This window comes from Oncorhynchus tshawytscha, unplaced genomic scaffold (genome assembly GCF_018296145.1).
Source record: "Oncorhynchus tshawytscha isolate Ot180627B unplaced genomic scaffold, Otsh_v2.0 Un_contig_1250_pilon_pilon, whole genome shotgun sequence".
NCBI classification, from domain to species: domain Eukaryota; kingdom Metazoa; phylum Chordata; class Actinopteri; order Salmoniformes; family Salmonidae; genus Oncorhynchus; species Oncorhynchus tshawytscha.
In genome coordinates, this window is record NW_024607978.1 from 1783 (window position 1) to 29147 (window position 27365).

General features: G+C 48.7%; 1 protein-coding gene across 1 annotated transcript; it reads left to right on the forward strand.

Annotated features, from left to right (window-relative positions):
- On the forward strand, positions 1-27161 carry LOC121843174 (NLR family CARD domain-containing protein 3-like; the record flags this gene model as incomplete). The annotated part of the gene is made up of 6 exons (XM_042312778.1): positions 1-63; positions 23758-23874; positions 24188-24272; positions 24402-24630; positions 25009-26800; positions 27086-27161. Coding segments are annotated over exons 1-6 (2337 nt in total), but the record flags the coding sequence as incomplete, so codon positions are not given.
- Positions 27162-27365: the final 204 nt, after the last annotated feature.

The window sequence follows — 27365 nt, forward strand, 5'->3', positions numbered from 1 at the left end:
AGAGGAGGGGGGCCCTGACTCTCAAATGAGTCTCTCTGGGGAACATGACACCAGAGCTAAGAGGTGAGATGATAATTTTTGATATCATTATTATGAGTTTATTTCCAAAATGTTCACATTTGTTTTTAATCAGAAATGGTTGCTTATGGGTTCCTTCAATATTACTGTTCTCAGATTTTTAACTAATAGATTTTAGATGGGTATATATATATATACTCACGTAGCTATCTTAATTAAGATGAAAGCACTTACTGTAAATTACTGTAAATCACTCTGGATAGAGCATCTGCTAAATCAGGGGTTCTCAATCCGGGGTCTGTGGAGGTACTGCAGGGGTTCTCAATCCGGGGTCTGGGGAGGTACTGCAGGGGTTCTCAACCCGGGGTCTGTGGAGGTACTACAGGGGTTCCTCAGCACCCTGACTGTACTCGTTGCAATGTAAGACATTTGATAGAATTTTCACATGACTCGACCACTTTGCCTCTTAATTATTGACTAATATAATGGAATGCATCTTTTAGACAATATAACCGTTATATCAACACTTCCGTTGATCAACACTCTTCACTTCCGTTTAACAACTCTAAATATCTTTGGCATAGAAGTTGTAACGGTTTTCATATAGTGGTGATGAAGGAGAGTCGGACCAAACTGCAGCGTGTCGATTGCGATCCATGTTTAATACAACAAAGAAACACGAACTTACAAAAAACAATAAACGAAACCGAAACAGCCTATCTGGTGCAAACTAACAAAGAGTACACATAGGACACTAAGGACAATCACCCACGACAAACTCAAAGAATATGGCTGCTAAATATGGTTCCCAATCAGAGACAACGATCAGCACCTGCCTCTGATTGAGAACCACTCCAGACAGCCATAGACCTTGCTAGACAACCCACTAAGCTACAATCCCAATACCACCACCAAAACCCCAAGACAAACACACCACAATTACAAAAACCCCATGCCACACCCTGGCCTGACCAAATACATAAAGATAAACACAAAATACTTTGACCAGGGCGTGACAGAACCCCCCTAAGGTGCGGACTCCCGAGCACCTCAAAACAATAGGGAGGGTCCGGGTGGGCGTCTGTCCATGGTGGCGGCTCCGGCGCGGGGACGTGGACCCCACTCCTTTAATGTCTTAGTCCCCTCTCCCTTCGTCCCTGGATAGTCCACCCTCGCCGCCGACCATGGCCTAGTAGTCCTCACCCAGAACCCCACTGGACTGAGGAGCAGATCGGGACTGAAGGACAGCTCGGGACCGAGGCAGCTCGGGACTGAGGGAAGCTCGGGAGTGAGAGAAATCTCAGGAGTGAGAGGAAGCTCAGGAGTGAGAGGAAGCTCAGGAGTGAGAGGAAGCTCAGGAGTGAGAGGAAGCTCAGGAGTGAGAGGAAGCTCAGGAGTGAGAGGCTCAGGCAGGTAGATAGATCTACCAGCTCCTGGCTGGCTGGTGGTTTCAGCAGATCCTGGCTGACTGGCAGATCTGGAAGAGTCTGGCTGACTGGCAGATCTGGAAGAGTCTGGCTGACTGGCAGATCTGGCGGCGCTGGGCAGACTGGCGGCGCTGGGCAGACTAGCGGCGCTGGGCAGACTGGCGATGCTGGGCAGACTGGCGGCGCTGGGCAGACTGGCGGTGCTGGGCAGACTGGCGGTGCTGGGCAGACTGGCCGACGCTGGGCAGACTGACGACGCTGGGCAGACTGGCGGTGCTGGGCAGACTGGCGGTGCTGGGCCGACTGGCGATGCTGGGCAGACTGGGGGCACTGGCGGCGCTGGGCAGACTGGCGGCACTAGCTGCTCCATATAGGCTGACAGCTCTGGCGGCTTCTTACAGACTGACCGCTCTGGCGGCTCCGTGCTGACTGGCAGCTCCTTGCAGACTGGCAGCTCCTTACAGACTGACAGCTCCGTGCAGACTGACAGCTCCTTACAGACTGGCAGCTCCTTGCAGACTGGCAGCTCCATGCAGACTGGCAGCTCCATGCAGACTGACAGCTCTGGCTGCTCCATGCGGACTGACAGCTCTGGCTGCTCCATGTAGACTGACTGCTTCATGCAGACTGGCAGCTCGGGCTGCTTCATGTAGACTGACAGCTCTGGCTACTCCATGCGGACTGACAGCTCTGGCTGCTCCATGTAGACTGACTGCTTCATGCAGACTGGCAGCTCGGGCTGCTTCATGTAGACTGACAGCTCTGGCTGCTCCATGCAGACTGACAGCTCTGACTGCTCCATGCAGACTGACAGCTCTGGCTGCTTCATGCAGACTGGCAGCTCTGGCTGCGCTGAACAGGCGGGAGACTCCTGCAGCGCTGTGTCGGAGGAAGGCTCTGGCTGCGCTGAACATGCGGGAGACTCCGGCAGCGCTGGAGATGAGGAAAGCTCTAACAGCGCTAGATAGGCGGGAGACTCCGGCAGTGCAGGAGAGGAGAAAGGCTCCGACAGCGCTGGAGAGGCGAGGCGCACTGTAGGCCTGATGCGTGGTGCTGGTACTGGTGGTACTGGACCGAGGACACGCACAGGAAGCCTGGTGCGGGAGCTGCTACCGGAGGGCTGGGGTGTGGAGGTGGTACTGGATAGACCGGACCGTGCAGGCGCACTGGAGCTCTTGAGCACCGAGCCTGCCCAACCTTACCTGGCTCGATGCCCACTCTAGCCCGGCCGATACGAGGAGCTGGAATATACCGAACCGGGCTGTGCACCCACACTGGAGACACCGTGCGCTCCACAGCATAACACGGTGCCTGCCCGGTCTCTCCAGCCCCCAGTAAGCACAGGGAGTTTGCGCAGGTCTCCTACCTGGCATAGCCATACTCCCTGTGAGCCCCAAGAAATTTTGGGGCTGACTCTGGGGCTTCCATCCGCTCTGCCGTGCTAGCTCCTCATAATGCCGCCTCTCTGCTTTTGCTGCCTCCAGCTCGGCTTTGGGCGACAATAATCTCAGGCTCATTCAGGGTCCTTTACCGTCCAATTCCTCCTCCCATGTCCATTTCTCCAGGTGGTGCAACCTCTCCCACTGTAGCTGCTGCTGCTCCTGCTGCTGCTGCCTCTGTTGCCTCTTCTCCTGTTGCTCCTTTGGCGGCTACACTCCCCTAGTTTAGCCCAGGGTCCTCTCCCCGTCGAAGATCTCCTCCCATGACCAGAAATCCTTTTTGAGCATCTCCTTTTCGGCTGCTCCTGCCTGTTGACACGCCGCTTGGTCCGTTGGTGGTGGGTGATTCTGTAGCGGTTTTCATATAGTGGTGATGAAGGAGAGTCGGACCAAACTGCAGCGTGTCGATTGCGATCCATGTTTAATATAACAAAGAAACACGAACTTACAAAAAACAATAAACGAAACCGAAACAGCCTATCTGGTGCAAACTAACAAAAGAGTACACATAGGACACTAAGGACAATCACCCACGACAAACTCAAGAATATGGCTGCCTAAATATGGTTCCCAATCAGAGACAACGATAAGCACCTGCCTCTGATTGAGAACCACTCCAGACAGCCATAGACCTTGCTAGACAACCCACTAAGCTACAATCCCAATACCACCACCAAAACCCCAAGACAAACACACCACAATTACAAAAACCCCATGCCACACCCTGGCCTGACCAAATACATAAAGATAAACACAAAATACTTTGACCAGGGCGTGACAGAAGTAGTGTCGCGATCTGAAACCTTCAGCCCCGCCCCTTGGCCGGCAGAGGGGTGCTAGAGGTGGTTAGCGTCCCGTTCCCTGGATTGGACAGGGCACTATAGATACTTCAGGTTATCTCGTTATAACCAGGGCCGCTCGCGTAGCCCTGCCTCTCTTTCTTTATCGATACGTTGTCCGCGTAGAGAGGTCTTTTGCCTTGTCACTCTCAACGGTCTAGTTCTAGCTGGGATGTGTGAACCCCACCTTTATCCTCTAGACTATTTGTTTCACCACTAATTGGTCCTTGAGTTGTTATTAAGCACTAGTCCTACCAGTCTCTATATGATTTCCCTGTGGTTGAGTGTTTGTATCTAGTTTAAAGTGTGAAGACCTTTAGTCAACTTAGTCTCACTACTCTGCCCGTCGGCTATGTATCGCTTGGAAAATAAAACTTAGATAGATCGATTAGACAATTAATGAATCACTACTGGACACACCTTCCTCCTTGTCTTTTAATGGTAACTCATTTTGTCATGGAGTATTGGTCTCCGTTTCCAGTGTCCCGGTAGAGGGGAGTGTCAGAGGTGTTATCTCCCGTGCCATTAACTGTCTTGGGAGGCGTTTTCTCGAGACAAAATAAGACTACCGTTTATTTTGGAAACACTCTGTCTTTTGTCTTTTACAATCAAGCACACTTCAAAATACACAATTTGTTACTTGGTTCCAGTTAATCAAAAACATGCAAATGCCTTAATGCTCTATAAAGCCTGGTGCAATGACAACACTTATCTCTAATAAAATATAATATTTCAACTAATTACCTTCAAAAGATGACAGGGAGATCCACGAGATCAGGAGCGGTGTTTTCAATCGGTGAATTTTAGTTTAGCCGACTCCCCTCTAACTGCAGAGAGGTTGAATTTAAGTCGCTATTTCAACTAAAGTGATTCAAGTTATATTGAATGAGGAAACTAGAGTCGTTCTTGGTCAACTGATCATCTACTGATGTTTCACTATCCTCCAAGAAAACCCCCTGGGTTCAGTGTTTAAGTCCTGTCTCGGGATGCCAAACTATTTCCAGTAATGCCGGTGATTAGACCTTGGTCAGGCGATCACAAAGCAGGGACTGTCATATAGTGGACAAAGCCTCAAGAACCACACTGCCAGTAGTAATGGTTTGTAATAGATAGGGCGAGGAGTCTCAGCACAAAATCCAAATTCAATAGAGTTAGAATCTAGAGTTGAGCCAGACACACCTGGTTCAAATGGTTGTCTCTATGAATTCACAATCAAGTAGTCAGCTTCAAAGTATCGGCAATTTTTATACCTTTTATTCACCATCCACCATCTCCAGGGTGCCCTCCACAGAATAATTAATCTTGTTATTACCTACTACTTCCTCTAATATTATTTCCTGTGTGGTTGGCAGTACATATATCTGTTCATACCGATATAAGGATGTACTTCCTACAACTTAAGCGCTACCTTCCTCTTATAGAGTCCAGCCTATTCAAGCAATAATGATTCTAATAGATTTTCCCAGTCAGCAGATTCTTCTTCTAGGAGCGGTGTTTACCAGTCAGGTTCTGCTGTTTGGAAGCTTGGTTCTTCAGGGGTAGACATAGTCCAGGCGGGTAGTTCATCCGGTACTGTCAGTTTTTCATGGGTATTTGTTGAGTCGGGATGAAAGGCGGGTCAGAGGAGATCCTTTTTGTGTTCCACTACAGTAGGCATCAAGTCCCTTGCCAATAATGTTGCCTACAACGTTGCATACAATGTTCATATTCATTGAGGACATATTACACCTAGATGCCTTCACATGCCCAATTTGTAGCCATCCCCAATTTAGGATTATTATTTAACAACATGATGTTGTGCTCCAAAGGGAGAACTTGAAATAACATGATGTAGATAATTAAATAATCAAAGAAAAACGTGTTTATTATTATACACTCTTAGAACAGAAGGTTCCTTCTAGAACCAAAAGGCTTCTATCACTTCCTTAATATATGGAACCACTAAAACATTATATATATTTTGGTTCAGTGAAGAAGAACCTCTAGAGTTCTGATCAACGGAAGGTTAATGTTTAGAGGATGTGAATCAAGCAGCCTCCAGTCATCAGATCACTTCTGGTGAAGGTTAATGTTTAGAGGATGTGAATCACGCAGCCTTCCAGTCATCAGATCACTTCTGGTGAAGGTTAATGTTTAGAGGATGTGAATCAAGCAGCCTTCCAGTCATCAGATCACTTCTGGTGAAGGTTAATGTTTAGAGGATGTGAATCAAGCAGCCTTCCAGTCATCAGATCACTTCTGGTGAAGGTTAATGTTTAGAGGATGTGAATCAAGCAGCCTTCCAGTCATCAGATCACTTCTGGTGAAGGTTAATGTTTAGAGGATGTGAATCAAGCAGCCTTCCAGTCATCAGATCACTTCTGGTGTTTTTTTCCCGGCCCGGGATTTGAACCAGCCACCTTTTGGCCACAACACCAACTCCTTATCCACTGGGAGAAAACCTGAGTTAATCTGCCAAAATGAAGACAAATTGCTGTGCAGACATACATGGTATGACTTATTATAATTATTATACATAAATCATTGCCAAAAGCACAAGACGTACTGTTGCATGTAGGTCTATATTATTAATGGATTGATCATATAGAAATATCAAACATTATTTTTACCTACTGCAATGCAATTACATGTGGCTCAGGAACCACTGACTCACTGCATTATTCTATAGTATTATCAAGACACCTGCTGTTAACTCTTAACTACTTAGGACACCTGCTGTTAACTCTTAACTACTTAGGACAGCTGCTGTTAACTCTTAACTACTTAGGACACCTGCTGTTAACTCTTAACTACTTAGGACACCTGCTGTTAACTCTTAACTACTTAGGACAGCTGCTGTTAACTCTTAAATACTTAGGACACCTGCTGTTAACACTTAACTACTGAGGACACCTGCTGTTAACTCTTAACTGCTTAGGGCTCAGAGGTGTCTCAAATATCTAAAAAAACTGACTAGGTGGGACTAGAGACTTCATGCATAGCTTTAATTTAATATGGTGACCTACAGTGCTAAACCTTAAACATTTTCTGGTCATGGTTAAGCATATTTGTTTTCAGAAAAAGGTATACAACCTAAACAAAACGTATGTCCCTGTCCTCTTTTTCAATATGTGGCCGATTTAAACAGCCAGAAGACATGTTTTAATTAAGAAATAACACTTGTTTTGACTACTTGTTGTTTCTAAATGGCTGCTGGGTAATTTGATATTCATCGAAATGTTAGTTCGTAGACATCGGATTGAGTGAAAGCTGCGCAGTTTCACTGAGTTAGAAAACAAATGGACAGGTCTAGCTCATTGATTGGTAGATCTGACGCAGTTGCTACTTCAGATTAAGAGCCTAGCAGTTGTCATGAATGAGATATGTAGTACACACAGAAGGCCACAGGGAGGAGCAAGATAGCTATAAACCCATACTGTTTTTACCTTAAAATCCCTAAACCTCACAATCAATCAAATGTATTTATAAAGACCTTTTTACATCAGCATCTAACCCTACGTATTACCTATTTCAGCATTAACCTTAACCCTAATTATTTTAGAAACTGTTTTAGTAATAATATTAAGTTAGTAAATACCACTATGGTATTAATTAGCATGATTATTTTGTTATTCAAAACCCGTCTCAGCATTTTGCTGTTTTTGTTTTGTTATTTTATTATATTTATTATTGCAAGGCAGAACACTTGATCAACAAGCCACGTGTTTTATTTTTCAAATGTAGTTTGAACTGCGTGACCAAGTGACCTCTGTGTAAGTCTAGCAATTGGCGTGTGAAAGGTGGGGCAGGTTAGAGATTTAAGGAATTAACCAGAAAAATACACTTTATTTCTCAGCTGCCCCACCAACGTCTGTAGGTGAATTAATAACTTTTCATTGCAAAATGTCAATATATGGCAGCATATGGACCATGAAGCATCAGTTATAGGCTACAATTAGCAATATGATGGACCATGAAGCATCAGTTATAGTCTGCAGCAATATGATGGACCATGAAGCATCAGTTATAGTCTACAAGCAGCAATATGATGGACCATGAAGCATCAGTTATAGTCTACAAGCAGCAATATGATGGACCATGAAGCATCAGTTATAGTCTACAAGCAGCAATATGATGGACCATGAAGCATCAGTTATAGGTTATAGTCTACAAGCAGCAATATGATGGACCATGACGCATCAGTAATAGTCTACAAGCAGCAATATGATGGACCATGACGCATCAGTTACAGGCTACAAGCAGCAATATGATGGACCATGAAGCATCAGTTACAGGCTACAAGCAGCAATATGATGGACCATGAAGCATCAGTTATAGTCTACAAACAGCAATATGATGGACCATGAAGCTGGAAATCTCAGTTATAGTCTACAAGCAGCAATATGATGGACCATGAAGCATCAGTTATAGTCTACAAGCAGCAATATGATGGACCATGAAGCATCAGTTACAGGCTACAAGCAGCAATATGATGGACATAAAATAGCATGCAACCACAGACTATATGGTTTTCTAAAATGGTTTTCTAAAATGGTCACTCATTACTTTAGTTAGCAAAATATCTCGTATTAGGTCTGTGTTGCTTTTGGGCGAGAAAAAGTGACTATAGCAGGTATTGAATCCCAGGTAAATAATCAGTATTAGTATAAATGCATTATACAAATCCTGTTAATATCTGATATTGCGAGTAAACAACCTCGGAATAGAAAAGACAGAGTGCGTCTTCCAGCCCGTCAATAAATTACATCTTGCAACCCTGGCAGTTAGCAAATAGCACCTTTTCAACTTTAGGGCACAAGTCCAACTCCTTAGCCACTGGGTGAAAACCTGAGTTAATCTTGGGGAATAAGCATGAGTTAATCTGCCAAAATGAAGACAAAATGCTATACATGGTATCACTTGTTATACATAAATATTATACATAATCGTTGCCAAAAGCACAAGACTTACTGTTGCATGTCGGTCTATATTATTAATGGATTGATCACATAGAAATATACAAACATTATTTTTATCTGCTCCAAAACAGTTACATGTGGCTCAGGAACCACTGACTCACTGCATTATTCTATAGTATTATCAAGACACCTGCTCTTAACTCTTAACTACTTAGGACAGCTGCTGTTAACTCTTAACTACTTAGGACAGCTCACGATGTGTCCTAAATATCTGCTGACTAGGTGGGACTAGAGACTTCATGCATAGTTACCCACCCACTTATACCCATAAGTGTAAAATGTCTTTATTCTCAGCACTTATACGACCCATTTTCTACTCTGAGACACTTTGAGAGTGGGCCCAGATCTCAACATATTGTTATAAAAAAACATAGAATGTTTGTTGAACATAATAATAAAAAATGAATATTACTAAGGTAACCCACTGTAAAGACTGGGTTCAGTTGATTGTGTTACACGGCTCATGTCCGCATTCTGGAACTGTCCGCATCCCAGTACTCCTTATAGTCTCATTATTACCTCAACTACCTGGTACCCTGCACATTGACTCAGTACTGGTTCTCCTTATAGTCTCATTATTACCTCAACTACCTGGTACCCTGCACATTGACTCAGTACTGGTTCTCCTTATAGTCTCATTATTACCTCAACTACCTGGTACCCTGCACATTGACTCAGTACTGGTACTCCTTATAGTCTCATTATTACCTCAACTACCTGGTACCCTGCACATTGACTCAGTACTGGTACTCCTTATAGTCTCATTATTACCTCAACTACCTGGTACCCTGCACATTGACTCAGTACTGGTACTCCTTATAGTCTCATTATTACCTCAACTACCTGGTACCCTGCACATTGACTCAGTACTGGTACTCATATAGCCTCATTATTACCTCAACTACCTGGTACCCTGCACATTGACTCAGTACTGACCATACATACATCCCAGTACAGAACTGTTCTCATCCCCGTAAAGAACTGTCCTCATCCCCGATGAACTGCATCCCCGTACAGAACTGTCCGCGTCCCCATACAGAACTGTCCGCGTGCAGAACTGTCCTCATCCCCATACATAACTGTCCTCATCCCGTACAGAACTGTCCTCATCCCCGTACAGAACTGTCCGCGTTACAGAACTGTCCCCGTACAGAACTGTCCGCGTTTTACAGAACTGTCCCCGTACAGAACTGTCTGTGTCCCCGTACAAAACAGTCCCCGTACAGAACTGTCCGCGTACAGAACTGTCCTCATCCCCATACATAACTGTCCTCATCCCCGTACAGAACTGTCCGCGTCCCCGTACAGAACTGTCCGCATCCCTGTACAGAACTGTCCCGTACAGAACTGTCCGCGTCCCGTACAGAACTGTCCGCATCCCTGTACAGAACTGTCCGTGTACAGAACTGTCCTCATCCCCATACATAACTGTCCTCATCCCCGTACAGAACTGTCCTCATCCCCGTACAGAACTGTCCGCATCCCTGTACAGAACTGTCCCCGTACAGAACTGTCCGCGTCCCCGTACAGAACTGTCCACGTCCCTGTACAGAACTGTCCCCACAGAACTGTCCTCATCCCCGTATAGAACTGTCCGCGTCCCTGTACAGAACTGTCCCCGTACAGAAGTGTCCCGTACAGAACTGTCGCGAGCAAGTGTCCCACTACAGAACTGTCCGCGTCCCCATACAGAAGTGTCCCGTACAGATCTGTCCGCGTCCCCATACAGAACTGTCCGCGTACAGAACTGTCCTAATCCCAATAACTGTCCTCATCCCGTACAGAACTGTCCGCATCCCTGTACAAACTGACCTTTTTACAGAACATCGTCCCCGTACAGAACTGTCCCGTACAGAACTGTATTACAGAACTATCCGCGTCCCTGTACAGAACTGTTACAGAACTGTAAGCCCGTACAGAACTGTCCTCATTACAGAACTGTCCTAATCCCCGTACATAACTGTCCTCATCCCCGTACAGAACTGTCCGCATCCCTGTACAGAACTGACCCCGTACAGAACTGTCCGCGTCCCGTACAGAACTGTCCCCGTACAGAACTTAGCCCCACAGAACTATCCGCGTCCCTGTACAGAACTGTTCAGAAAACCCGTCTCAGAACTGTCCTCATTTACAGAACTGTCCTCATCCCGTACAGAACTGTTCTTATTATACTGTTCTCATTATTGCAGAAATGTCCTCAGAACACGTCCCGTGCAGAAACTGTTCTCATCCCCATACAGAACTGTCCTCATCCCCGTACAGAACTGTCCTCATTTTCAGAACTGTGCGTTTACAGAACTCTCCTCATCCAAGTACAGAACTGTCCTCATCCCGTACAGAACCGTCCTCATCCCGTACAGAACTGTCCTCGTCCCGTACAGAACTGTCCTCATGGGGCAGAACTGTTCTCATCCCCATACAGAACAGTCCTAACCAGAACTGTCCTCGTCCCCATACAGAACTGTCCTCGTCCCTCAGAACTGTCCTCATCCCCGTACAAAACTGTCCTCATCCCTGTACAGAACTGTGCATCCCTGTACAGAACTGTCCCATTGCAGAACTGTCCCAATACAGAACTGTCCTCATCCCCGTACAGAACTGTCCTCATCCCGTACAGAACTGTCCGCGTCCCGTACAGAACTGTCCGCATGATACAGGACTGTCCCCATACAGAAGCTTACCCGTACAAAACAGTCCCGTACAGAACTGTTACAGAATAGAACTGTCCCCGTACAGAACTGTCACGTCCCCATACAGAACTGTCCCCGTACAGAACTGGCGTCCCCGTACAGAAGTGTCCCACTCAGAACTGTATAGTCCCCGTACAAGTGTCCCCGTACAGATCTGTGCGTCCCCATACAGAACTGTCCGCGTACAGAACTGTCCTCATCCCCGTACATAACTGTCCTCATCCCCGTACAGAACTGTCCTCATCAGTTACAGAACTGTCCTCATCCCCGTACAGAACTGTCCGTGTCCCCGTACAGAATCCGCGTCCCATACAGAACTGTCCTCATCCCGTACAGAACTGTCCTCATCCCCATACAGAACTGTCCGTGTCCCGTACAGAACTGTCCGCGTCCATACAGAAGCATCCCTTACAGAACTGACCCCGTACAGAACTGTCCTCGTCCCCGTACAGAACTGTATACAGAACTCTGGCCCATGAAGAACTATCGCGTCCCTGTACAGAACTGTCCCTACAGAACTTCATGCAGCCCCGTACAGAACTGTCCTCATCCCGTACAGAACTGAAGTCCCCATACAGAACTATAGTCCCCTACAGAACTGTCCGTGTCCCTGTACAGAACTGTCCTCATCACTGTTCTCATAGAACTGTCCTCATCCCCGTACAGAACTGTTCTCAATACAGAACTGTCCTCATCCCATACAGAACTGTTCTCATCACCGTAAGAACTGTCCTCATCCCCGTACAGAACTGTTCTCAATACAGAACAGTCCTGGACCATACAGAACTGTCCTCGTTACAGAACTGTCCTCGTCCCAGCAGAACTGTCCTCATGGTACCAAAACTGTCCTCATCCCTGTACAGAACTGTCCGCGTCCCGTACAGAACTGTCCGCGTCCCTGTAGACTGGTACAGAACTGTCCGCGTCAGTACAGAACTGTCCCCGTACAGAACTGTCCGCGTCCCCATACATGGAACTGTGAAGCGTCAGAACTGTCCTCATCCCGTGCAGCTGTCCTCATCCCGATACAGAACTGTCCTTGTCCCGTACAGAACTGCCCTCATCCCCGTACAGAACTGTCCGTGTCCCGTACAGAACTGTCCGTGATACAGAACTGTCCCCATCCCCATACAGACTGTTCTCATCCCAGTACAGAATCCGCGTCCCCTACAGAACTGTCCGCGTCCCTGTACAGAACTGTCCCCGTACAGAACTGTCCGTGAAGAACTGTCCTCAGTTACAGAACTGTCCGCGTCCCCGTACAGAACTGTCCAGCGTCCCCGTACAGAACTGTCCTCATCCCGACAGAACTGTCCTCATCCCGTACAGAATTGTCCGCGTCCGTACAGAACTGTCCGCATCCCGTACAGAACTGTCCCCATGAAGAACATCGGCTTACCCGTACAAAATAGTCCCCTACAGAACTGTCCGCGTCCCGTACAGAACTGATGGACCATGACGCATCACTGTCCGCGTCCCTACAGAACTGTCCCAGCAGAACTGTCCACGTCCCCCCATGACAGAATCAGAACTGTCCTCATCCCCGTACATAACTGTCCTCATCCCGTAAGAACTGTCCTTGGACAGAACTGTCCTCAGCAGAACTGTCCTCATCCCCCGTACAGAACTGTCCTCATCCCCGTACAGAACAAGCGTCCCCGTACAGAACTGTCCGCATAAGAACTGTCCGCGTCCCCGTACAGAACTGTCCCGTACAGAACTGTCCACGTCCCCATACAGAACTGTCCGCGTACAGAACTGTCCGCGTCTAAAACTGTCCTCATCCCGTACAGAACTGTTCTCATCACCGTACAGAACTGTTCTCATCCCCGTAAAGAACTGTCCTCATCCCGGTACAGAACTGTCCTCATCCCCGTACAGAACTGTCCTCATCCCCGTTCAGAACTGTCCTCATCCCCGTACAGAACTGTCCTCATCCCTGTACAGAACTCTCCTCATCCCGTACAGAACTGTCCTCATCCCCGTTCAGAACTGTCCTCATCCCCATACAGAACTGTCCTCGTCCCGTACAGAACTGTCCTCATCCTGTTACAGAACTGTTCTCATCCCCATACAGAACAGTCCTCATACCAGTACAGAACTGTCCTCATCCCGTACAGAACTGTCCTCATCCCCGTACAGAACTGTTCTTATCCCCGTACAGAACTGTTCTCATCCCCATACAGAAATGTCCTCATCCCCGTAAGAACTGTCCACGTCCCGTGCAGAAACTGTTCTCATCCCCATAGGGAACTGTCCTCATCCCGTACAGAACTGTCCTCATCCCCGTACAGAACTGTCCGCGGTGACAGAACTCTCCTCATCCCCGTACAGAACTGTCCTCATCCCCGTACAGAACCGTCCTCATCCCCGTAAAGAACTGTTCTCGTCCCCACAGAACTGTCCTCATCCCATTACAGAACTGTTCTCATCCCCATACAGAACAGTCCTCGTCCCCATACAGAACTGTTCTCATCCCCATACAGAACAGTCCTCGTCCCGTACAGAACTGTCCTCGTCCCCGTACAGAACTGTCCTCGTCCCCGTACAGAACTGTCCTCATCCCGTACAAAACTGTCCTCATCCCTGTACAGAACTGTCCGCATCCCTGTACAGAACTGTCCAGTACAGAAATACAGAACAGTCCTCATCCCCGTACAGAACTGTCCTCATCCCTGTACAGAACTGTCTGTGTCCCCGTACAGAACTGTTGCGTCCCGTACAGAACTGTCCGCGTCCTTATAGAACCTCCGCATTATTACAGAACTGTCCCAACAGAACTGTCCGCGTCCCGTGCAGAACTGTCCGCTTCCACGTACAGAACTGTCCCCGTACAGAACTGTCACGTCCCCATACAGAACTGTCCGCGTACAGAACTGTCCTCATCCCCGTACAGAACTGTCCTCATCCCGTACAGAACTGTCCGTGTCCCGTACAGAACTGTCCGCTCAGTACTGTCTGCGTCCCGTACAGAACTGTCCCAGTACAGAACTGTCCGCGCCTCATAACTGTCCTCATCCCCTCAACTGTCCTTGGTACAGAACTGTCCTCATTGAACTGTCCTCAGTACAGAACTGTCCTCATCCCCGTACAGAACTGTCCGTGTCCCCTCAGAACTGTCCGCGTCCCGTCAGAACTGTCCGCATCCCTGTACAGAACTGTCCCCGTACAGAACTGTCCGCGACTCAGAACTGTCCGCGTCCCCGTACAGAACTGTCCGCGTCCTTACAGAACTGTCCCTCAGAACTGTCCGCGGCCCGTACAGAACTGTCCTCATCCCGTACAGAACTGTTCTCATCCACATACAGAACAGTCCTACAGAAACTGTTCTCATCCCCATACAGAACTGTCCTCATCCCCGTACAGAACTGTCCTCATCCCTGTACAGAACTGTCCTGTCCCCTCAGAACTGTCCACGTCCCCATACAGAACTCTCCGCACAGAACTGTCCTCATCCCCGTACATAACTGTCCTCATCCCGTACAGAACTGTCCTTGTCCCGTACAGAACTGTCCTCAGTACAGAACTGTCCTCATCTCCGTACAGAACTGTCCTCATTATTACAGAACTGTCCTCGTCCCCGTACATCCCTGCACAGAACTGTCCTCATCCCCGTCAGAACTGTTCTCATCCCCTTACAGAACAGTCCTCATTACAGAACTGTCCTCATCCCGTACAGAACTGTCCTCGTCCCTGTACAGAACTGTCCTCATCCCCGTACAGAACTGTCCTCATCTCTGTAGAACTGTCCTCATCCCGTACAGAACTGTCCCCGTCAGAACTGTCCGCGTCCCTGTACAGAACTGTCCCCTCAGAACTGTCTCGTCCTTATAACTGTCCGCGTCCCATTACAGAACTGTCCCCGTACAGAACTGTCCCTACCAGAACTGTGCGTCCCCACCCAGAACTGTCCGCGTACAGAACTGTCCTCAGTACATAACTGTCCTCATCCCCTTATAGAACTGTCCTTTATTACATAACTGTCCTGGTACAGAACTGTCCTCATCCCCGCACACTGTCCTCATCTCCGTACAGAACTGTCCGTGTCCCCGTACAGAACTTTCCGCGTCCATTACATTACTGTCCGCATCCCTGGTACAGAACTGTCCCTACAGAACTGTTGCGTCCCAGTACAGAACTGTCCCAGTACAGAACTGTCCACGTACCTCATTATTACCTCAGAACTGTCCGGTACCCCACAGAACTGTGTCCCTGTACAGAACTGTCCCCGTACAGAACTGTCCGCGTCCCTTACATAACTGTCTCATTATACAGAACTGTCCTTGTCCCAACAGAACTGTCCTCACCTGTACAGAACTGTCCTCATCCCTGTACAGAACTGTCCTCATCAGTACAGAACCTTCCGTGTCCTTATAGTCCCTCATTATCCGCATCCTCAGAACTGTCCCCGTACAGAACTCCGCGTCCCACACAGACTGTCCCAGTACAGAACTGTCCGCGTGCCCGTACAAAACAGTCCCCGTCAGAACTGTCCGCGTCCCCGTACAGAACTACCCGCGGTACAGAACTGTCCGCGTCCCTGTACAGAACTGTCCCAGTACAGAACTGTCCGCGTCCCGTACAAAACTGTCCTCATCCCGTACAGAACTGTCCTTGTCCCCGTACAGAACTGTCCTCATCCCTTATAGAACTGTCCTCATCCCCTACAGAACTGTCCTCATCCCCGTACAGAACTGTCCGTGTCCCGTACCAGAACTCCGCGTCCCCGTACACTTGATCCCTGTACAGAACTGGTACAGAACTGTCCGCGTCCCGTACAGAACTGTCATCCTTACAGAACTTCCCGTCAGAACTGTCCGCGTCCCCTACAGAACTGTCCCAGTACAGAACTGTCCCTGTACAAAACAGTTGAACTCCCCGTACAGAACTGTCCGCGTCCCTTATACTGTCGTCCTTACAGAACTGTCCCCTCAGAACTACCTGGTCCCTGCAAATTGACTCAGTACAGAACTGTCCTTGTTACAGAACTGTCTCATTACTTACCTCATCCCTACAGAACTGTCCTCATCCCCCTGCACATTGACTCAGTACTGTGGTCCCGTACAGAACTTATAGCATCCTTACAGAACTGTCCCCTCAACTACCTGGTACCCTGCACATTGACGCGTCCAGTACTGTACGCGTCCCTTATAGTCTCATTATTACCCCTCAACTAGCCCCTACAGAACTGTTCTCATCCCCATTGAGTCCTCAGTGCAGAAACTGTTCTCATCCCCTTATAGTCTCATTATTACCAGAACTGTCCTCATCCCCTGGAACTGTCCTCATCCCATTACAGAACTCTCCTCAGTACAGAACTGTCCTCATAGTACAGAACTGTCCTCATTACCTCAGAACTGTCCTCGTCCCCGTACAGAACTGTCCTCATCCCCGTACAGAACTGTTCTCATCCCTTACAGAACAGTCCTCATATTACAGAACTGTCCTCATCGCCGTACAGAACTGTCCTGTACAGAACTTTCCTCATCCCGTACAGAACTGTCCTCATCTCTGTACAGAACTGTCCTCATCCCCGTACAGAACTGTCCCCGTACAGAACTGTCCGCGTCCCTGTACAGAACTGTCCCCGTACAGAACTGTCTGCGTCCCGTACAGAACTGTCCTCATCCCCGTACAGAACTGTCCCGTACAGAACTGTCCCCGTACAGAACTGTCCGCGTCCCCATACAGAACTGTCCCCGTACAGAACTGTCCTCATCCCGTACATAACTGTCCTCATCCCCGTACAGAACTGTCCTACAGAACTGTCCTCATCCAGTACAGAACTGTCCTCATCCCCGTACAGAACTGTCCTCATCCCCGTACAGAACTGTCCGTGTCCCGTACAGAACTGTCCGCCCCGTACAGAACTGTCCGCATCCCTGTACAGAACTGTCCCCGTACAGAACTGTCCGCGTTCCTGTACAGAACTGTCCCAGTACAGAACTGTCCGGCGTACCCGTACAAAACAGTCCCCGTACAGAACTGTCCGCTTCCCGTACAGAACTGTCCGCGTCCCCGTACAGAACTGTCCGCGTCCCCTGTCCCCGTACAGAACTGTCCGCGTCCCGTACAGAACTGTCCTCATCCCGTACAGAACTGTCCTTGTCCCGTACAGAACTGTCCTCACCCCCGTACAGAACTGTCCTCATCCCGTACAGAACTGTCCTCATCCCCGTACAGAACTGTCCGTGTCCCGTACAGAACTGTCCGCGTCCCGTACAGAACTGTCCGCATCCTGTACAGAACTGTCCCGTACAGAACTGTCCGCGTCCCCGTACAGAACTGTCCGCGTCCCCGTACAGAACTGTCCGCGTCCCTGTACAGAACTGTCCCCGTACAGAACTGTCCGCGGCCCCGTACAGAACTGTCCTCATCCCCGTACAGAACTGTTCTCATCCCCATACAGAACAGTCCTCATCCCGTACAGAAACTGTTCTCATCGCCATACAGAACTGTCCTCATCCCCGTACAGAACTGTCCTCATCCCCGTACAGAACTGTCCTCATCCCCGTACAGAACTCTCCTCATCCCCGTACAGAACTGTCCTCATCCCGTACAGAACTGTCCTCATCCCCGTACCTGTCCTCGTCCCCGTACAGAACTGTCCTCATCCCCGTACAGAACTGTTCTCATCCCCATACAGAACAGTCCTCATCCCCGTACAGAACTGTCCTCATCCCGTACAGAACTGTCCTCGTCCCGTACAGAACTGTCCTCATCCCCGTACAGAACTGTCCTCGTCCCGTACAGAACTGTCCTCATCCCGTACAGAACTGTCCTCATCTCTGTACAGAACTGTCCTCATCCCCGTACAGAACTGTCCCCGTACAGAACTGTCCGCGTCCCTGTACAGAACTGTCCCCGTACAGAACTGTCCGCGTCCCCGTACAGAACTGTCCGCGTCCCCGTACAGAACTGTCCCGTACAGAACTGTCCCCGTACAGAACTGTCCGCGTCCCCATACAGAACTGTCCGCGTACAGAACTGTCCTCATCCCCGTACATAACTGTCCTCATCCCCGTACAGAACTGTCCTTGTCCCCGTACAGAACTGTCCTCATCCAGTACAGAACTGTCCTCATCCCCGTACAGAACTGTCCTCATCCCCGTACAGAACTGTCCGTGTCCCGTACAGAACTGTCCGCGTCCCCGTACAGAACTGTCCGCATCCCTGTACAGAACTGTCCCGTACAGAACTGTCCGCGTCCCCGTACAGAACTGTCCCGTACAGAACTGTCCCCGTACAGAACTCCGCGTCCCCATACAGAACTCCCCGTACAGAACTCATGTACATAACTGTCCTCATCCCGTACAGAACTGTCCTTGTCCCGTACAGAACTGTCCTCATCCAGTACAGAACTGTCCTCATCCCCGTACAGAACTGTCCTCATCCCCGTACAGAACTGTCCGTGTCCCGTACAGAACTGTCCGCGTCCCGTACAGAACTGTCCGCATCCCTGTACAGAACTGTCCCCGTACAGAACTGTCCGCGTCCCTGTACAGAACTGTCCCAGTACAGAACTGTCCGCTTCCCGTACAGAACTGTCCGCGTCCCCGTACAGAACTGTCCGCGTCCCTGTACAGAACTGTCCCCGTACAGAACTGTCCGCGTCCCGTATATAACTGTCCTCATCCCCGTACAGAACTGTCCTTGTCCCCGTACAGAACTGTCCTCATCCCGTACAGAACTGTCCTCATCCCCGTACAGAACTGTCCTCATCCCGTACAGAACTGTCCGTGTCCCCGTACAGAACTGTCCGCGTCCCCGTACAGAACTGTCCGCATCCCTGTACAGAACTGTCCCGTACAGAACTGTCCGCGTCCCCGTACAGAACTGTCCGCGTCCCCGTACAGAACTGTCCGCGTCCCTGTACAGAACTGTCCCCGTACAGAACTGTCCGCGCCCCCCGTACAGAACTGTCCTCATCCCGTACAGAACTGTCCTCATCCCCGTACAGAACTCTCCTCATCCCCGTACAGAACTGTCCTCATCCCTGTACAGAACTGTCCTCATCCCCGTACAGAACTGTCCTCGTCCCCGTACAGAACTGTCCTCATCCCCGTACAGAACTGTTCTCATCCCCATACAGAACAGTCCTCATCCCCGTACAGAACTGTCCTCATCGCCGTACAGAACTGTCCTCGTCCCCGTAAAGAACTGTCCTCATCTCCGTACAGAACTGTCCTCATCCCTGTTGTCAGTGTCCCCGTACAGAACTGTCCGTGTCCCCGTACAGAACTGTCCCCGTACAGAACTGTCCGCGTCCGAGCACAGAACTGTCCCCGTAAGGAACTGTCCGCGTCCCTGTACAGAACTGTCCTCTTCTCTGTACAGAACTGTCCATGTCCCCTTCCAGAACTGTCCGCGTCCCCGTACAGAACTGTCCCCGTACAGAACTGTTCGCGTCCCCGTTCAGAACTGTCCCCTACAGAACTGTCCGCGTCCCCGTACAGAACTGTCCCCGTACAGAACTGTCCGCGTCCCCGTACAGAACTGTCCGCTTCCCTGTACAGAACTGTCCTCCCGTACAGAACTGTCCGCGTCCCCGTGCAGAACTCTCCCCGTACAGAACTGCCCGCGTCCCCGTACAGAACTGTCCGCGTCCCGTACAGAACGTCCCCGTACAGAACTGTCCTCATCTCTGTACAGAACTGTCCTCATCCCCGTACAGAACTGTCCCCGTACAGAACTGTCCCCACGTACAGAACTGTCCCCGTCCACGTACAGAACTGTCCCCGTACAGAACTGCCCGCGTCCCCGTACAGAACTGTCCGCGTCCCTGTACAGAACTGTCCTCTTCTCTGTACAGAACTGTCCATGTCCCCTTCCAGAACTGTCCGCGTCCCCGTACAGAACTGTCCCCGTACAGAACTGTTCATCCCCGTTCAGAACTGTCCCGTACAGAACTGTCCGCGTCCCCGTACAGAAGAACAGCGTCAGAACTGTCATCCCCGTACAGAACTGTGTCAGAACTGCCCGCGTCCCCGTACAGAACTGTCCTCATCTCTGTACAGAACTGTCCGTCCCCGTACAGAACTGTCCGCTTCCCTGTACAGAACTGTCCCCGTACAGAACTGTCCGCGTCCCGTGCAGAACTCTCCCCGTACAGAACTGCCCCGCGTCCCCGTACAGAACTGTCCGCGTCCCCGTACAGAACTGTCCGCGTCCCCGTACAGAACTGTCCTCATCTCTGTACAGAACTGTCCATGTCCCCGTACAGAACTGTCCCGTACAGAACTTTCCCCATACAGAACTGTCCGCGTCCCCGTACAGAACTGTCCGCGTCCCCGTACAGAAACAGAACTGTACAGAACTGTCTGCGTCCCCGTACAAAACAGTCCCGTACAGAACTGTCCCTGTACAGAACTGTCCGCGTCCCCGTACAGAACTGTCCCCGTACAGAACTGTCTGCGTCCAGTACAAAACTGTCCCCGTACAGAACTGTCCGCGTCCCCGTACACTGTCCCGTACAGAACTGTCCGCGTCCCCAAAGAGAACTGTCCGTGTCCCTGTACAGAACTGTCCCCGTACAGAACTGTCCGCGTCCGAGTACAGAACTGTCCCCGTACGGAACTGTCCGCGTCCGAGTACAGAACTGTCCCCGTAAGGAACTGTCCGCGTCCCTGTACAGAACTGTCCGCGTCCGAGTACAGAACTGTCCCCGTACAGAACTGTCCGCGTCCGAGTACAGAACTGTCCCGCTTCCCATACAGAACTGTCCCCGTGCAGAACTGTCCTCGTCCCCGTACAGAACTGTCCGCGTCCCGTACAGAACTGTCCCCAGAACTGTCCCACGTCCCCGTACAGAACTGTCCTCGTCCCCGTACAGATCTGTCCCCGTACAGAACTGTCCGCGTCCACGTACAGAACTGTCCCCGTCCACGTACAGAACTGTCCCCGTACAGAACTGCCCGCGTCCCCGTACAGAACTGTCCGCGTCCCTGTACAGAACTGTCCTCTTCTCTGTACAGAACTGTCCATGTCCCCTTCCAGAACTGTCCGCGTCCCCGTACAGAACTGTCCCCGTACAGAACTGTTCGCGTCCCCGTTCAGAACTGTCCCCGTACAGAACTGTCCGCGTCCCCGTACAGAACTGTCCCCGTACAGTACTGTCAGCGTACAGAACTGTCCGCGTCCACGTACAGAACTGTCCCCGTACAGAACTGCCCGCGTCCCCGTACAGAACTGTCCTCATCTCTGTACAGAACTGTCCACGTCCCCGTACAGAACTGTCCGCGTCCCCGTACAGAACTGTCCGCTTCCCCTGTACAGAACTGTCCCGTACAGAACTGTCCGCGTCCCCGTGCAGAACTCTCCCCGTACAGAACTGCCCGCGTCCCCGTACAGAACTGTCCGCGTCCCCGTACAGAACTGTCCGCGTCCCCGTACAGAACTGTCCTCATCTCTGTACAGAACTGTCCATGTCCCCGTACAGAACTGTCCCCGTACAGAACTTTCCCCATACAGAACTGTCCGCGTCCCCGTACAGAACTGTCCGCGTCCCCGTACAGAATTGTCCTCACAGAACTGTACAGAACTGTCTGCGTCCCCGTACAAAACTGTCCCCGTACAGAACTGTCCCTGTACAGAACTGTCCGCGTCCCCGTACAGAACTGTCCCCGTACAGAACTGTCTGCGTCCGAGTACAGAACTGTCCCCGTACAGAACTGTCCGCGTCCCCGTACATAACTGTCCCCGTACAGAACTGTCCGCGTCCCCAAACAGAACTGTCCGTGTCCCTGTACAGAACTGTCAGCGTCCCCGTACAGAACTGTCCGTGTCCCCGTACAGAACTGTCCCCGTACAGAACTGTCCGCGTCCCTGTACAGAACTGTCCGCGTCCGAGTACAGAACTGTCCCCGTACTAGTCCCCGTACAGAAGAACTGTCCGCGTCCCCGTACAGAACTGTCCGCGTCCCCGTACAGAACTGTCCCCGTGCAGGACTGTCCTCGTCCCCGTACAGAACTGTCCCCGTACAGAACTGTCCCCGTATAGAACTGTCCACGTCCCCGTACAGAACTGTCCTCATCCCCGTACAGAACTGTCCCCTTACAGAACTGTCCGCGTCCCCGTACAGAACTGTCTGCGTCCTCGTACAAAACGATCTGCGTCCCCGTACAGAACTATCCGCGTCCCGGTACAGAACTGTCCTCGTCCACGTTCAGTGTGGCGCCAAGGAGATTGTCCGGTTACGCGCAGAGTGGACTGAGGTGATCTTGGGGAATAACGACGGAGTTTGTTACAGTGTTGAGACACCGAAGTTTACTGTTCAATTTGCTTTTTTCGTTACGGTCAGAGACAGTATGAGTGTAGCCAGATCCTTTTCACTCTCTATCCTTGTTTCATTTTGTGGTTCACCGGATTCATCATCATTGAGACGAGGTACAGACGAACAACCTGCTAGCCAGTTGGTACAGCACGGTAATCTAGCTAGCTACTCTACCAGCAGCATCCTAGTTACCATAGCTACCACTACATCATCACCGGCTGTCTGCATTTCTTGTGGACCGATGGAGCTCCCCGGTTGTGTCTTCCACCTGTTAAATCCCGTGGATGGCTTCTCCCTCTCTCGTTGACGGATGCTGGCTACCTCTGTCCGGTTCTCCTCTCTTCACTAGATGGACGGTAACTTTAGTGTTTAACCCGTCTGTGTCCAAGGACCAAACTTTTGAGTATTATTTTCAGGGCGCCTCAATAGCAGGTATTGAACCCCGGGTAAATAATCACTAGTCAGAACCTCAACCACAGTATACATTCATTATAAAAATCATCTTAATATCTGATATTGTGGGTAAACAACCTCGAGAGTGCGTCTTCCAGCCCTCCAATTAATTACATCATTCAACCCTCCCGGTTAGTAAATTTACCTCAACATGCCCCCGGAGAAGGCAGAGTAATGACACCAGCCTTTTAGCGGGGCTGACAGACTGACTACAACGCTCGCGTCGCTAACCAACGAGCGTCTAGAAGTCAGTTCTATTTGTGACGCAATTCATTGGTTTATAGAAGCGCTGCATCTCCTCATTGATTTATAGAAGCAGGTACCCACGTGCCATCTCCTCATTGGTTTATAGAAGCAGGTACCCACGTGCCATCTCCTCATTGATTTATAGAAGCAGGTACCCATGTGCCATCTCCTCATTGATTTATTGAAGCAGGTACCCACGTGCCATCTCCTCATTTAGCAAAAAAAAACATAACCTATTAACATAAACATAACTTCTTTAAACAATAAAAGCTCATTTACTAACAATCTGAAAATTGATAAATATAAATATCTGAACATGAATATAAAGCGTTATGGAATGAAACTCTTCTTATGTTTCCCCATCTGAGCTCAGAGTAGATGAGAGATGTAATGTTTGTCTCTGTTGTGTTGAAGTCCAATCCAGCAGGAGAGACCAGCCTCCCCTGTTCCCAGCTGTGTGTCCATGAAGAGTGACACGTCTTTGCGTCATCCTATAGAGTTTAGAAAGGGAGACCTTTTTACTGAACAAAGGTAAGAAGAACTCATGGATCCTGGTCAGTGAGTTAAACAACACTGTCTCTAGTCATTTCTCCTCTTCCATTTTCCCATATATTGTTGTTGTTTTCATAATCCATAGGCTAATCATTTTATCCATTTCCATAGTCCTAAAACAATATTAAACAAACACAACATTCACTCTGTGTGTTTGTGTTTGTGTGTGTGTGTGTGTGTGTGTGTGTGTGTGTGTGTGTGTGTGTGTGTGTGTGTGTGTGTGTGTGTGTGTGTGTGTGTGTGTGTGTGTACTCCCTGGATGAAGAGATGTAATCTCATGTTTTGTCCACAGAAACCAACAGGAGAGATCAGAGTCAGAGATTCTCAGTGGTCAGTCTTCCCAGAGTCATCAAACAGACCTGGACTCCATATTCAGTGTATGTGGTCCTGTTATGTACATTTGTTTTTGTTTACCTCGAGCAAAGTTGATCTGTCAATCATTTATTAATGTGTCAATGAGAAAGCATTTTGTCTCCTGCTTAACTTATTTATTTGATTTATTTCAGTTGCTTGAAGAGAAAATTATGACATTTGTGAGGAACGAGCTGAAGATGTTCAAGAGGATTCTTAGTCCAGAACTCCCAGAAGGCTTTGAGAGTCAGAAGCAGGATAAGGAAGTGGTGGATGCTGAAGATGAGAAGCAGGAGAGCAGTGCCAGAGAGGGGGCTCTGAAGATCACACTGCACGTCCTGAGGAAAATGAACCAGAAGGTGCTTGCTGACACACTGGAGAAATGTAAGAGCTGTCTGCCTCATGTTGAATGATGTTTTATAACATTTAAAAGCTGTAGCTAAAGTACAGCTAAAGTAGCTGTGTAACTCAATGATATTGTAGCAGCCTTAACACAACACCTAGTGACCTCATCAAGTAGCAGCAGGGATGTGTTGTGTTGATTAATTTAGAGAGAGAGAACATTAATAATACCATCAATAATACCAATAATAATATAATCAGTCACACCAGTCTGTAATGCATTATGAAAACATTTACACATTTATACAGTCAGTTAAGAGATAATAAATTATTATAATTTAACTTTATAACAGTCCTTCAATACTGTAGGTATTAAAACAGACGTAATATTAATATCCTCTGTGTTATTTATTCATTCAGATGAGCTTGCTGTTATTTGCCAACGTGAACTCAAATCTAATCTAAAGAAGAAGTTTCAATGTGTATTTGAGGGGATCGCTAAACAAGGAAACCCAACACTTCTCAATAAGATCTACACAGAGCTCTACATCACAGAGGGTGGAACAGGAGAGGTCAATAATGAACATGAGCTGAGACAGATTGAGACAACAACCAGGAAACAAGCAAGACCAGAGACTGCAATCAAATGTAACGACATCTTCAAACCCTTAACTGGACAAGACAAACCGATCAGAACTGTGCTGACAAAGGGAGTCGCTGGCATTGGAAAAACAGTCTCTGTGCAGAAGTTCATTCTGGACTGGGCTGAAGGAAAAGCCAATCAGGATGTCCAATTTGTATTTTCCTTCCCTTTTCGGGAGCTGAATTTGATGAAAGAGGACAAACACACTTTGATTGAACTTCTCAATCACTTCTCAATGGAAACTAAACAATCAAGAATCTCCAACTACGACAAGTACAAAGTTCTGTTCATCTTTGATGGTCTGGATGAGTGCCAACTGCCCCTAGACTTCCAGAAGAACAAGATCTGTTGGGACGTCACAGAGTCAACCTCAGTGGATGTTCTGCTGACAAATCTCATCAAGGGAAATCTGCTTCCCTCTGCTCTCCTCTGGATAACTACCCGACCTGCAGCAGCCAATAAGATCCCTTCAGGGTGTGTTGACCAGGTGACAGAGGTACGAGGGTTCAATGACCCACAGAAGGAGGAGTACTTCAGGAAGAGATTCAGGGATGAGGACCTGTCCAGCAGAATCATCTCACACATAAAGACATCAAGAAGCCTCCACATCATGTGCCACATTCCAGTCTTCTGTTGGATTTCTGCAATTGTCCTTGAACACATGCTGAAACATAAGAGAGAAGAGATGCCCAAGACTCTGACTGAGATGTACACACACCTTGCTGTTTTTCATACCAAACAGAAGAATGAAAAGTATCTTGGGAAAGAAGAGACAGGTCCACACTGGAATAAAGAGAGCATTCTGTCACTTGGAAAACTGGCTTTTCAACAGCTTGTGAAGGGCAATCTGATTTTCTATGAGGAAGACCTAAAAGAGTCTGGCATTGATGTCAATGAAGCCTCAGTGTACTCAGGATTGTGCACACAGCTCTTTAAAGAGGAATGTGGGCTGTACCAGGACAAGGTGTACTGCTTTGTTCATCTGAGCATTCAGGAGTTTCTGGCTGCTGTATATGTGTTCCTCTCATTCATCAACAACAATGAGAATCTAATGGACAAACTGCAATCAAAGTCCAGTAACCTTTCTGTGAGGATCAAACAAAGGCGTAAAGTTACTTTCTACAAGAGTGCTGTGGATAAAGCCTTACAAAGTGAGACAGGAAACCTGGACCTTTTCCTCCGCTTCCTTCTGGGCCTCTCACTGGAGTCCAATCAGAAGCACTTACGAGGTCTACTGACAAAGACAAGAAGCAGCTCACAGAGCCATGAAGAAACAGTCAAGTACATCAAGGAGAAGATCAGGGAGAATCCCTCTCCAGAGAGGAGCATCAATCTGTTCCACTGTCTGAATGAACTGAATGACCATTCTCTAGTGGAGGAGATCCAAAGCTTCCTGAGATCAGGAAGTCTCTCAAAACCCAACCTGTCACCTGCACAGTGGTCAGCTCTGGTCTTTGTGTTGCTGACTTCAGAAAAGGAGCTGGATGTGTTTGACCTGAAGAAATACTCCAGATCAGAGGAAGGTCTTCTGAGGCTGCTGCCAGTGGTCAAAGCCTCCAGAGCTGCTCTGTGAGTAAATAAAATGACATATAAGAACTAATCATCAGGAAGAAATATTCAGTTTAGAGAAAAATATGTATTATAATATGTATATATATTATATTGAAAAACATATTGAATAAATTCATTGATTTTCACATTAGTATAACAATATGACCATACAATTCTAGGAGACGGAAGATGAATCTATATGTTGTTTGAGAGAATAAACCAAATGCATCTGCCATTGTCCTTCTACACTACTGGTGTTAAATTAACAGTGTGTTTGTGAAGTCATGATGATCTCTTTGTCAGGCTGTCAGGCTGTGGAGTCACAGAGGAAGGCTGTGCTTCTCTGGTCTCAGCTCTGAGGTCAAACCCCTCACACCTGAGAGAGCTGGACCTGAGCTACAATCACCCAGGAGACTCAGGAGTCAGACTGCTCTCTGCTGGACTGGAGGATCCACACTGCAGACTGGAGAAACTCAAGTATGTAGAGGGTTTATGTCAATGTTCATATCAGACATGTTGGACTTATCAGGATAGTTAAGACAAACATTCTTACCACCACTTAGACAGAATTATATGCTGTGTG